The 14,358-nt window shown below is 42.3% G+C and overlaps 1 protein-coding gene across 1 annotated transcript in view; it reads left to right on the top strand.

Annotated features, from left to right (window-relative positions):
- The window catches only part of Serpine2 (serpin family E member 2), a 64,600-nt gene extending 59,885 nt beyond the window's left edge, over positions 1 to 4,715 (top strand). Inside the window, exons 8-9 of the mRNA XM_036173234.1 lie at positions 2,229 to 2,312; positions 3,950 to 4,715. Of these exons, the coding sequence (XP_036029127.1) occupies positions 2,229 to 2,312; positions 3,950 to 3,987 (122 nt within the window). The 3' untranslated portion in view covers positions 3,988 to 4,715. The remainder of the gene's footprint in view (positions 1 to 2,228; positions 2,313 to 3,949) is intronic.
- Positions 4,716 to 14,358: the final 9,643 nt, after the last annotated feature.

Here is a 14,358-nt window from a genome sequence, read left to right as displayed (position 1 = left end):
ATGTCAGGGGTATAGCTCAGTGGTAGAGTACTTGCCCAAGATACTTGATGCCTTGGACTTGAACACTAATACTGAGAAAAGAAAAGTCATGTTAGTGTAGGAATTTCATCTAGGAAGGGAGTTGTCTGGAAAGAGCCAGACAGTATGTTTTACATCCTTGTGGGCCTCCCTGTCTCCAGCAAGACTCCTCAAGTCTGCAAGAAGGCAGCCAGAGGTCTGCAAGTGAGTGGGTATGGCTCACTTAGTCTTGCAATAAAGCTTTATTTATCAAACCAGGGGCTGGCACTGTGGACTTAGCCCGAGCGCAGTTGCATGCTGGTCCTTGCTCTCACTCATGTGATGTAAAGCACAGATGTGCTGTAAAGAATCTGCATCAGTTTTAGGACAGGCATCCTTTGCAGGACAGGAGAGCTGTGCATCCTTCCTCGATCATTAGAACCTCTACATGTGTCCCCTTGGCAGCTTGTAAGGAAAGAAAAACCTACATTTGTCCCCTACCAGCACCGTCGCTGCTACCGGTCACCCATATGCGAATGGTGAATGAGGAGATTGAGCTACCACCATCTGTAAGCTCACAGAATAACTTCACTGCACATCCTGCTGGATGGTTAACTATTTCTAGTCATGAAACAAAGTTATCATTTATTCCATAAAAGCAGCACCTTATTACCTCCCAAACAAATACTTAATTTTTTTCCTGTTACTTTAAAATACCACTTAACATAAAGACCTAGAACATGGGGTTTGCTATTTTTAAAGTACCCTTTGTCATTTCTAGGTGATTGCTACATCTTACATTTGACCAAAGTGATTTGTCAGTTTTGCCAACTAGTATTCCAGTCAGGGCAGCTACAAGATTTGTAGAGTAAACCTGTGTGAATGGAACTTCAGACCCATTGCTCTAAATTGTACTAGGAAATTCAAGATGACAGCAGCAGAGTGTACTAGACCAAGTCCAGGGCTCCAGTCACCACCCTGTCGCTGCTGAATTCGTCAGCTCAGGCTCCCGTAACAATGCCAGAGACTGGAGAACTTAACAGATAATTTATTTTCCCATAGTTCTTGAGACCAGAAGTCCAGGGGCAGAGTGGCAGCAGCCTTGGCTTCTCTTGAGGTCTTTCTCCTTGGCTTGTGTCCTCATGGGGTCTTGTCACATCCCTGGTGCCCCTCCCCATCTTAAGGACATCAGTCCTGCTGGGTCAGAGCCTCACCTCCAGGTCCTTCTGTGTCCCTTACAGTCTCTGTGAAGGGCCTGTCTCCAAGTGTAATCATATTAGGAGCTTAGTGCCCCAACATAGAAATTTTAGGGAGACACAATTCAGTCCGTAATGCCTGCTGTCTATTTGTAATTCTGGGTGAAGTGGTTTGCCCAGCATAATTTTTTGAGTATTCACTTTCCAAGAGCAAGCCTGAGTCATTCATGTGTGTCTTTCCGAAGTTTGAGGAAAGTACTGAGCCATTGTACCAGACACTGGTAATTATACCAGCCTTCTCCCTTCTGCTCGCCTTCAGTCTTGTTAAATAGGGTCAGCCATAAGTCAACAGAGTAGACTGATATCTATGTGTCTCAAGAAGCTTTCTTTCAGGCTAGAGTGTAGTTCATCGGCAGATGATGACTTGCTCAGCAGTCACACTGTCCTGGGTGTATCCCCAGAATTACAAGAATAACAAAACATGCTTTCTAAAACAGGTCTCTGCACTAATGAGTTGGCAGTAGTATAACATAACAGGGGCAGATGAGCTGTCTCTGATGCCGTCACAAAGGGCACCGAAATGATGTACCAAAGGAGAAGGCACAGAACCAGCAGTTGAGCATTCTGAGCTAGTCTTTGCTCTGCAGAAAGGATGTGGGTAGGTTAAATAGGTCCAGAGGCTTTATCACCATGGCAGATGGTATGAATAAAAATAGCTTATAATAACAGCAAATATGCATTGGATGCCCATTTGGTGGCAGTCTCTGTCCTGAGAGCTATAGTGTATTTTATGTCATTGAATCCTCATAAGCCTATGAGGACTAAGTACATTTATTGTGAAGATGGGGCTTTTGTAGAATAAAGGAGACAGTAACTGTGAAAAACCCAGCCCAGTGTTCAGTAAATGGTGACCGTTGAGACCATTGTAGCATGCCAGCTTAGGGGACAAAGCAAACGTGTCCTCAGACACCAGCATCTGGGAGTGCAGTCACTGGCCTGCTGCTGATTGGCTAACACACCTTCTTCTTTCCATAGCTGCAATCCTAATTGCAAGGTCATCGCCCCCCTGGTTTATAGTAGACAGGCCTTTCCTGTTTTTCATCCGACATAATCCCACAGGTGAGTGGTTCTTCTGTTTCATCCCTGGCTGTCCATCCTCAGACAAGTGCTCTCCAGCTATAGTTGTCCCCATCCGTGTGGCCCTTAATCTGTTTCTTCATGTCAGCTGCAGGACACTATGGATACTATGACCACCCTCTTTAAAGAGGAAGGAAAGTCAAGTCTGTGTCACAGGGTTTGATGGGATCTTTTGAATATTGCCCAGATTGTAGGTTTGGAGGAAGGTGGTAGTTTTTAACATATAAGAAGGTTCACAGCACACCCTTCATAGTTTTAAAAATCCCTTAAATTTTCGCAACACACTCTGTCTTCAATAATATAATGCCTTGGGAATTGTCCATGCAATAGATCTTAGCCCCACAGTTCATTCCTTAAATTGGACTCTGATCTTTAGCTTGGGGTGGGGGGAGAATATGTGGGGGCTTTTTTATTGTTGTTGTTGTTTTTTTTTTTTTTTTTTTTGTGTGTGTGTGTGTGTGTGTGTATGTGTGTGGTGTATATGTGTCATGTGTGGGGGCAGCTGTATGGATACATGTGCACATGTATGCATGTATGAAGGCCAGAGGCCAAAGTTGGCTGTCATTCCTTAGGTATCATCAACCCTGGTTTTTGTTGTTGCTTAGATAGGGACTTGGGACCTGAAGATTAGGCTAGGCTGGCCTGCCAGCCCCAGGAACTCTCCTTGTCTTTGTGAGATTATAAGCTATTGGTATGCACCACCACATTTGGCTTTTTCTGTGGATGCTGGGGATTGAACTCGGGTCCTCATGTTTACATGGCAAATCCTTTACCTACTTAGCCATCTTACCAGCCCACTAAGTCCATCTTTTAAAAGGAAGTGGTCAAAATATATTGTATGAAATTTTTTCTTAATTAAAAAATAATGTTTTTTAAAAAGATAAGTAGCAGGGCGGAGGGGTAGAGATAGTAGGGCTGGAGAGATGGCTCAGTGGTTAGGAGTGCTTTCTGCTCTTGCAGAGGATCTGGGTTCTGTTCTTATCGCCCACATCAGGCATCTTACAACTGCCTGTCACTTCAGTTCCAGATGATCTGATGCCCTCTGGCCTCTGTAGGCATCTACATACAATCAGTGCACAAAGCTCATGCAGACACACACAAAGAAATAAATGAAAATCATAGATTTTTTTTAAGTAAAATAAGGATAGTAACAGCCTTCCTCTTTTTATTTAATTATGAAGTATAAACCTGCCTTTGTGAAAAGGTTGGCTTCACATCCATACACTGTGGGTGCTAATAGGTTTTATCATTTGCTATTACTTTAATCAGAAGGTGTAGTTCCTTATTCTTTTATCTCTGGTTTTGCATGTTGTATGTCAGAGCTCACGAGTCCAGCCCTGGAGCTTCTCGCCACTTGTGGCTACTTAACCTAAACTTTCATTAAAATGATAATTAAAATGTCAACTTCTTGGTCACACTATCCTCAATGCAGCCACCACATTGGAGTAGCAGGTACCATATCGCACAGTGAAGGTAGAGACCATTTCTGCCCTTGGAGAAAGTTCTGTGGAATGCGCACATGAACACGAGGTTTCCCTCCCCAGCATGCAGCACCGTCCGTTTTGCACTGCGAATTCATTTTAAGGAGTCCAACATTCTCTCTCTTTAACCCTCTGTAGGTGCTATTTTGTTCCTGGGGCAGATAAACAAGCCCTGAAGATTAGACAAAGGAAACCCATGCAAAGTAGAGACGACTCGGTTCTGAAGAAAGACTCCCTTCCCCACATCTTTCATAGTTCTGTTAAATATTTTTGTACACTGCTTTCTCTTTTGAAACCGGTTCATAGCAACAGTTCAGTGACGCAAGTGTTTCTGGTCAGGGCTGTCAGAAGAAAGGGCAGGATGGCTGGGATGCTGTAGTGAAGAATGAACAGGAAGGCTTCAAGATGTCTAAAAGATTTCCTTAAACTACTGATCAGTTACCTAGATTAACAACCCCCTTGAGAATTTGCTGTCTATCCAGTTCAGGATTTTTGTTCCATTTTTGTTTATATGTGTGACTTTCCAGGAGAAGTTTAATCAGTGTGACAGGAGGGGGAAAAGACATTTTATCGTTGTTTTTATGGAAAAAATATATCATTTGCCTTTTTAATTCTTTTTCCCTTTTTCCACCCAAAGGCTTGAAGGTGGTAAGGGGTGGAACTAGCGAAAGCTGTAGCCTCTTCGTGTGTTGTTCTGTTGTTGTTATTGTTCTTTTATATAATGCATGTATTCACTAAAATACAGTTGGAAAACTAATGTCTTGCTAGACACAATTTGCTGTCAAGCCACGTGCCCGTCACTACTGGTCTGTACTCTTTGGATTGGCGTTTTTTGTATTTTGTATAAAGTTAAAAAAATAAAGTGTTACGAGTAGTTAAAAAAAATTTAAAAGAAGCCATTTCTCTGTTTGAAAAATGACATCAAAAGAAACAGCCTTTTCAAAAACCTTACCTCGACCTCTTCTGGTGAGCCTTTGTGCCTCGGCAGCTTGTAGGACCTTCAAAGCTCCTGGACTGTCTCTGTCCTTTTTCTTGCAATCTGACAAGCAATTGCCGTTCCTTGCTTCGGCGCATCTCAGTTTATAGAGCTCTTCCAGCAGTGACTGTGATGGTGATCCCAGCTCTAGCCTCAGCTGCAGTTCCCTTGAGCAGTAGCCAAGGATTCTCCACAGACAAGCACTCCATACAGTACAGAAAGAAATATCTGGAGAGTTCTGTATTTTGAAAATCTAAGCAACAGTGAATGTTTTGGTTTCGGGGACTAACAGGAGGGGTTGCTGTTTGAATGGACAATTTTTGTTTCATATAAGGGGGATAGTTTTTCATGTTGAATTTGAACATCACAATTATGTTACCGTTTACGGGAGCTTTTAACATGAGTGTCTCGAAGAATCATATAGCCTGTCATCATAACAGTTGAAAACTCTGAAGCAGCAAGATGGGTCAGCAGGTAAAGGAACTTGCTGCCAAGCCTAATGGACCTGAGTTCAATCTCCAGGACCCAGGCAATGCAAGAACTGACTCCCATAGGTTGTTCTGATCTCCACATGCACACTGTAGCTTGCACACAAACACCTCCAAATAACAAGTGTAATTTAAAAAATTTAAGACCATCGAAAGCACTTCTTATCAAAACTTAAGAATTTATTACTTTTTTAAGCCCAGAAATTCCACAATTTATACATCAAAATGTCAGTTATATTCAGCACTATTTGACCTTCTTGTTAGGTACAATAATTGTTACTTGTAAAGTGAACTAAAATATGTTGTATTTGAAACCACAGAAGAAAAAGAAGTAAATACCAAAAACCTATTTTGAATAATTCCCTCATGTCACATTCTAGCAAACATGCTCCTTGTTTATAATGCCTATTAGATCCAGTCTTACTGGGTTTTATTCTGCTGTGAGTCAGTAATATATTATGAATTACTTAAAACAATGATGCTGGGGCTGGAGAGATGGCTCAGCGGTTAAGAGCACTGGCTGCTCTTCCAGAGGTCCTGAGTTCAATTCCCAGCACCCACATGGTGGCTCACCACCATCTATAATGAGGTCTGGCACCCTCTTCTGGCCTGCAGGTGTACATGCAGGCAGGACACTGTACATAATAAATAAATCTTTAAAAAATGGTCAGAGCAATTGTACCAGTGACAATGAATTGAGAAGTATATACTGCCTTCATCTACATGTTATTGACTCGAGTCCTGTTTTGTATTGGGGTTTTCTGGGAGGACTAGTAACTGCAGATAGAGACACACAAGAGGGGTACAGGAATTGTTTCCTATAGTTATGAAAGCCAGGACTCCTGCAGTATACCATCAGTAAGCTAGAGAATCAAAGAACAGCCCCCCAGCTCAATGTGAGGCCTGAGCAGTGAAGGAACCATGATAGAACTCTGTCAGAAGCCTAGGGCTTGAGAAGCTGGAGCAAGAATGTCCAGTCAGGAGAAGGGCTCCCACCTCCAGAAGAGAGGAAATGTTGCCTGTCCTGTGTTGTTCTGGCTTCCTCTCTGTAGGTGAGTAAAGGTGGGTCTTCCTTTGTCCACTGATCCAAGTACCAGTCTTCTGGAAGCAGCCTAGAGACAAACCCAGAAACAGTGCTTTACCACCTCCATGGGCATCCATCTTTTGTTCCAGGCTGGTTGACATTTAAACCTTACAAGTGTCTACCGGGTATCAAATGCTGGGGAGTCCTTTTCACAGACCTTGGGGTGGACAGACACAGTCTTGGCATAGCAAAGTACTTGCCTGTTTCAAGTGCATTTGTGATATACAGAAGTGGGCCAAAATGGAGATGAGTCCAAGAGAGAGACATCAAAGGTCTGCAGAGTCCCTGGACTCCCAACTCTTCCCTAACAAAGCTCCTTCCTAAAAGGACCAGAACGTTTGTTGGATGCTGGAATGGCCGTAGTGTACAGTATAGAGATGTGCTCTTCTCTAAGTATATGTTGCTCATGCTTCACTGGTTACACGAAATTTCCAAGTGTCTCGTAAAGTTTCAAAGGTCAGTGATGCACACACCTTGGGAAGTCATGGCATCAAGGTATGAACCAGGCTGTGCTCTTCTCCCTTAGTTCTCCCAACTCTGCCATCTCTACTGTTCCTCTGCTCCACACCTGCACTCTGCTCCTGGCTGATTTTGGAATCAAATCTCTTTGCAATCTCTTGGACCAGAGAGGAAGTGTTCTCATCTTTTTTAATGCATAACCTTTTACCTTGTGATGTAGTTAAGCCAATCAGTCTGCAGGCCTTGTCTTCAAAAATACCAATTTTCTGAAAGCTCTTTTCCTGGAGGGAAACTGGGATAAATGTAAGATATGGACACTGCTAGGAAAATTACAGGCCTGTGAGAGACTTCTTTTACTCTGGAGACATGGTTGAGCGAATGATTTGCCATAGATTAGATGCCACACTGAGTTTGAGCAGGAGGCAGGCTGCAATTTTCTTAAAGTAACAAAATGGTAGACCTAGGGGGAAATGGAACCAACTGCCAGTGAAATCACTCTTCTGTCACTTAATGAGAAGGGGACTTCCAATTTTTCTTGAGACACTGGGAAATGAGAGCAGACAGTGACCCAGATATGCCAGATGCTCTGATGTCTTACTGGCCTATCAGTATCTGTCCCATAAAGTAAATAATGGCAGGTGACCCGGAAAAAAATTTCCAGTCACCCAGAACTTTTCAAAAGGGTTCAAGGGAGTGTCCTTTATGCCTGTCTCTTTGTTTCTCTGAAAAAAATGAACTGGGTGACGCCTGGGCTTCACATGAAGGGTCTGAAGAACTTCAGTGGTTCAGTGAGTCAAAAGAGCACCAAACACTCCCTTCAAGGACCCATTGCAGTGACTTCTGGGAGAGATGAAATCTGGCTAAGCTTTGGGTGATAGTTGAGTCCTCAGTTTAATGTGACTGTTGAAATAGTGTATCCTCCACCTACTGAGAATCCACTTGAAAATGCCACAAAGTGGATAGCCATTGCTGTTCTTTATGAGACAGGATCTCATGTAGCCTCAAACTCTATGTAACTGAGGATAACTTTACTTCTGGACCTATTGCCTCTGCCTCACTAGTGCTGGGATTACAGCCATGCACCACCATGCTCAATTTATGTGGTACTGGGGCTTTGTGCATTCTAGGCAGGCACTCTACAAACAGTTGGGTCTACAGCCTATAACACTAATTGCTAAATGGTCTTTTTATGGGAACAAAACAAAAACCTGGAGCCTGATATTGGGGCGAATGGTGAAAGATCAGAGAGACAAAGGAACAAGTCACCTTTTACCTCTAGGACTCCTCAGCCTGAAAAGCTTTCCTCATGCCTTATATACGTTTCTCCGCCCATCCGTATCATTTCCTGTCTCAACTTTCCTAGTATTGGAATTAAAGGTGTGTGCCACCACTGCCTGGCTCGGTTTTTCTCCTAGGCTGAGTCAACCTCATGTAGTCCAGGGTGGCTTTGAACTCACAGAGATCCAGATGGATCTCTGCCTCCTAAGTGCTAGGATTAAAGGTGTGTGTCACCACTGCCTGGTTTCTATGTGTAATCTAGTGGCTTGTTCTGTTCTTTGATCTTTAGGCAAATTTATTAGGGTACACAATATATCTCCACAACAGCCCACAAAGCATTCTCTGGAGAGTCCCAAACTACTGTACTTTTTAAAAAGTGTCTTTAAAATCTTTTGATGTTATAATTACATCATTTCCTCCTTCCCTGTTCTCCCTTCAAACTCTCCCACAAGCCACCCACTCTCCTTGTTCTCTTTCAGATTTATGGCCTCTTTTTCTTTAAGTGTCTGTGTTGTTGTTGCTGTTGTTGTTGTTGGTGGTGGTGTGTGTGTGTGTGTGTGTGTGTGTGTGTGTGTGTGTGTGTGTTCCTAAATATATAAATACAACCTGCTTTGTCTGTATAATGTTACTTGTATACAGGTTTCAGGACTGACCATTTGGTATTGGATAATTGGTGTGCTCTTCTCCAGGGAAGACTTGCTTCCCTCTGTCAGCATTCCTTAGCTGCCTGGAGTTCTTTGTCTGGAGTTGAGCTTTCCTCCTGCATTAACATGTCTGTTGATGTCCTCCTTGTTCAGGTCATGTTTAGGCAGCCATGTTGTTGAGTCTTCATGGACGTAGCTTCTCTGACATCTCTAGGAGACACAACATCATAGCAAACTTCCTGTTCCTTTGGCTCCTAATAATCTGCTCCATCTTCCATGGTGATCTTGGAGCCTTGGGTGCAGAACTTGTATTGTAGACATATCAGTTGTGACTGGGTTTCATAGCTCTGCATTTTGTTTAGTTGTGGTTTTCTGTAATGGGCTCCTGCCGCAAAAAGAAGTTCCCTTGATGAGGTGTGAGGTCTACACTTCTCTGTGGGTATGAGGATAATATTTAGAGTGTATTTGAGCATTATGACAGTTTAGTAAAGTGTCAGTTTTAGATTCTCTAAGATCCATGAATTCACTAACTCTAGGTCATTGGCTAGGTTTCTAGTTTCCAGTAACAGGTGAAATTTGCCTCTGATTGAGTGGGTCTTAAGTCCAATTAGAGAGCTGTTGGTTACTGCCAAGGTATGCCAAGATGGAAACATTTCATTTAAACTATATATGCAGCTGGGCATGGTGGCACAGGCCTTTAGGCCCAGCACTTGGGAGGCAGACACAGGTGGATCTCTGAGTTCGAGGCCAGCCTGGCCTACAGAGCGAGTTCCAGGACAGCCAAAGCTACACAGAGAAACCCTGTCTCAAAACTAAATGAATAAATGATGTATGTGTATATGTGGATATGTCAACTTCCATGTATTATATGTACTTTTAGGTAACTAACAATGTGATCCCTCATAACTTTTTCAGACATCCTGTTGTTTTCCCCTCCTATATTCATTTCCATTCCATCCCCAGTTAACCTCTCCACTTTCCCATTTCCCTCTTTAGATCACATATACTGCTGTTCCTCCTCTGTTGCTTTGCCCTGCCCCCGCAAGAGTCTCTTTTGTTGTTGTCATTGGTGGGGGGTGGGGTTCCTGGTTTCTGCAGTGAGTCCAGGTTATAGATTCACATCTGAAGCCTAGGAGCTAGGAACCTCAGATGGGAAAATATGCAACGTTTGTCTTCCTGGGTCTGGGCTTCCTTACTCAATATGGTTTTCTCATTCCATCCAATTAGATACAGTTACCTGATCCTGAGTTCATTTTCTCTACAGCTGAATGGTATCCACAGTGTCCATAGTGTATATGTACCACATGTTTACTATCCATTCACCAAGTGAAGGACATGGTTTTCATTTCTTAGCTATGGTGAACAGGGCGGCAATGGACATGGCTGAGCGAGTATCTGGAGTATGTGGAGTAGGATGTTGAGTCCTTCAGGCATAAGCTCAGAAATGGTATAGTGAGATCATGTGGTAGATTTATTTTTAACTTCTTAAGAATTCTCCACACTGATTTCCGGAGTTGGCTTGACCTATTTGCAATCCCACCAACCTGCATCTCCTCCAGCATTTGTCAAAGTACTTTCACCTTCTCTGTTGAGTCTTGAGGAAAGATACAGATGTGATTTCAATGAGAAGCAGGATAGAAATCACTCTTTTCCATCATACCAAGAACACTGCTGACTAATGCTTGCAAATGTAATTAACTGAATATAGAAAGAGCCCTTCCTGAATGTGACACCTGTCCTAGAGCCAAGAACTGAATCCTAGTGACCACCTATCAGGCTCCCCATGAACATCTCTATCAAGTTGGTCAGCTGAGCATTCTCTACCTTTGTCTCATTAGCTGTAAGTCTCTGTCAAGTGTCTCCAGGCCTTCAGTGAAGGCCTTGCTGCCTGGATGTGAAGGTGCTTGTGTAGAGGAAACATCTTCAGCAAGCTGTTCTCGGGGCTAGAAATAAATAACTTTTCTCCATCTGTAAATGACCTCACGACTCATCTCTTCTGCAGAGAAAGGACCAGAATAGATTAAACTCATTAGACCACTTTGCAATTTTACTGTACCACGAACCTGGCAAAAAGTTTCTTTGAATAATCAAGTCATGCAGGCCTTTCCTCAATGGCAGGGATGGTAAGTTTTTCGTTTTCTCAATTATTTTCCCTCCAAGAACATTTTTCTTAAGTCATTAATTTTGTATTGTTAGTGAATGACAGGCAGCTGAATACACACGTACCAGTGGCATCCAAACACCAATTGAGCATTTATTTTTCACAAGGATGAAAGTGCCTATGGCTGTGAGTTGTTTAACTTAATTGTTTTTACATAGGGTCTCACTGTGTAGCCAAGGCTGGCCTTAAAACTTGTGACCTTCTGGCCTCAGCTTTCCTCATTCTGAGTGCTGTGATTTCATTCACCCCACCCAGTTTGTGGTTTGCGATTAAGATTTTTGACAAGGGGACTGAAGAGTGGGGAGGAAGTTGGAGTCTTCCAGAGTTGACAGGCCTCCAGCTTGGTTTGCCAAAGCTGGCCTTGAACTCCAACCCTCCTGCTTTGTCCTTCTAGGTGCTGTTATGACAATCATACTCTGCCATGCCCGGCCTGAAGATTTGGATGGCTTAGATTTTCTTCTGGTGGCAGGGCAGGGGTGGCATTAGGTTGCAAGATAATAAACCAAGCCATCCTCAGTATTGTGCCGAGAGCCACGGACTTCGCGTGGTCTCATACCCAAAGTCAACAGCCGCAGGTCTTAGGTCTTCAACTACAAGGGCTGTGGGTCTTCACAAACTGAGGATTGGGAAGATGGTACAGGATATCTGTAAAGGGACTGGAAACAGTGGTCATCAGAATGCAGGCCTGGATGATACACCGCCAGTTGCAGGATGTTTGAGTGCATTTTCAAGAAGTAATAAAGGGTTAAAAAAAAATCTTTAAAAATTTTTATTTTCAGCATCTCTACTATTTTCCCTTTTCCCAGTGAAAGTGGAAATGAAAAACCAAACACTCATATCTTGGCATCAGAGGTGAAGTATGCACATATCAAATTCCTAACTACAGCATCCTGAGAAGAAGCAGGAAGTGGGCTAGCTCAGGCAGATATTTTCATAGAATTATAAAGCTGTGTGGGGCCTGGGAAAGTCATGTCACATAATCATATGCCATATACACATATACCTGCTGCAAGCCACAGGAAAATGCAATGGAATTCAGCTACTATCACAAAAGCTACTACTTGGAAAAGTCAAGGACTTTTCCAAAGGTCAATCCATGGCTTAAGAAGTCTTGGTGATATTTTAACTTTTGTAGATATATTAGCTGGTTCCTACAATGATTTTCTTGTATGTACTTCCAAGAACTCCTAACAGTGTATTTATCTAAAATACCTATCAAACATCCAAGGCCAAATGATCTCCTGAACTAAGTTAACACCCTTGTGGAAACAACACCTGTCTCCTAGGTCAGACAGATAGCTTTATTTCTTGTGCAATTTAAACTGAGACCCTCCTTTTTTATACAGCCTTACTAACATTATAAACTCCTAACTTCTTCCTTAACCACTTCTAGGAATGTAGTTTGAGCACATAAATTCCCTTTCTGATATACTAACCGATATTAGCTCTCAGTTGACCTCCTCCTTTAACCACTCCCTTTGGGTTGTAAAAGAAAGCCTGACAGTCACTGCCTGAGGAAAAGTCTTACCTGCCTTTATGACCCTGTAGGAATTCAAGCCTAGTAACCTAGCTGGAGGGGGAGGGTTGCTATTGCTTGGGTTTATAACTGAATACCCTAGAGAACTTGAAGAGGGAGAACTGAGAGGGATAAGGAGGACTTTGACTAGAGAACTTGAGGACAAGATGGAAGATGAGGAAGAGCCAGATGGGTAAGGACAAGATGAGAAGAACCTAGATTAGGCAGAATTAAGATGATAGAATTAAGATAGAACTTAGAGGGGACAGCAGATAAAGGTAGAGAGAATTCAGGCAAGAAAGGAACTAGGCACAAGAACAGAACTGAAGCTGTATAGATAGGATTTTATCTCAGAGGAGTAAAGTAGACGGAATAAGAGCTTGGTGTACTTAGATTCATTTCCCGAAAATAAATCTTACTGTTTGTAGTCTCTCTTCCTGGCCCCTGGGAAGAATATTATTAAGGCAGGTCCTTGAATAATATTCGAGATACACCCTTTCTTTCCTAAGAGGAGGACAGCAGTCTCCACTAGGTTTGTGACATCCTACGCTGTGCTGTAGGGATAGAGCACCATCTTGTGGTCAGGATCAGTCCAGGACTACAAAAATAGCTCTTGGTTTGTTTCTTTCTTAACCAGAACTATGTCATTCCTAGTACATTCTCTTGTGCCTTGAGAATAATTGTCTCCATTTTATAGATGGATATAGTAAAATACAGTTTGAACTTAAAATAATATGGTTTATGTTATCCTAGATGTTTGATCTTCCATTTTTGGCTTAAGATCTTGTGCACTTAAAATACAGAGTGAAAAAAGACAGGAGAGTTAAAGCATAATAAATATGATGACTCTTTTTTCAGTGCCAAACCAACAATGTCTTTATAGCTCATTAATTTCCTTATATTCTTATGGCTACCTTTACAATGTGGATAAGACATTGGTCAGGAAGCTAGCACTCCTGATGACCATTGGATGCATTTAGTCACATGCTCTGCTCACTATCCTTGTAGCCCACATGTCCCTCCAGCTCATGTACCATGTATAAAGTTTACTTGCTGTGGATATCATTCTGTAAAAATAAAATGCTGATTGGCCAGTAGCCAGGAAGGAAGTATAAGTGGGACAAGCAGAGAGGAGAATTCTGGGAAGTGGAAGGCTGAGTCAGGAGACGTTGCCAGCCACCACAATGAGAAGCAGGTGTTAAGATACCGGTAAGCCATGAGCCATGTGGCAACATATAGATTAACAGAAATGGGTTAATTTAAGATGTAAGAACTAGATAGCTAGAAGCCTGAGCCATTAGGCCAAACAGTTTAAATAATATAAGAGTCTGTGTGTTTATTTTATAAGTGGGCTGCAGGACTGCCGGGGTTTGGCGGGAGCTGGAGAGAAACTCTCTAGCTACATTTACTCTTATAGGGTAAAACTTGTACAGAGATTGATTCCAAATTTTAAGCTATTTCAAATGGAACTATGGAAATATGCTGATCTCTCTACATTCCAGCCCATCATCACATTTCTGTGGTTTTAAAAAGATTTAAAATAAATATAGCCTAACAAATTGAGTTGAAAATTTTTACTTAGAAATGTGTTGAAACTATATTCCATATGAAAAATATGAGTATTTTTAAATAGACTATTTTATGTACTAAAGCTACATTTGTTCCTTATGTAAACCTATACTCCTATATTCATTTTGAAAGCTGAAGGAAGTGTCACAAGCCAGTGTTTGCCCCCAGACTGGTTCTTTTTTCCTTTCTCTGAATTCAGTCAATAGCAAGCAAGTGGAAGTAAACTAGGAAACCAGCTTTGCATCCCTAGGGACTAGAGGTGCCAGAGTAAAGACATGGGAGGCTAAGAAAAGGGCAGGAATAGCCATGCTTTGTTGTTTATGCTCTCTAGTCATCTCCACAGCCTTCATCATCTGTCAGGGCACTGGAAGC

Source organism: Onychomys torridus, chromosome 23 (genome assembly GCF_903995425.1).
Source record: "Onychomys torridus chromosome 23, mOncTor1.1, whole genome shotgun sequence".
NCBI lineage: Eukaryota > Metazoa > Chordata > Mammalia > Rodentia > Cricetidae > Onychomys > Onychomys torridus.
This window is presented reverse-complemented; position numbering and strand designations above follow the sequence as displayed.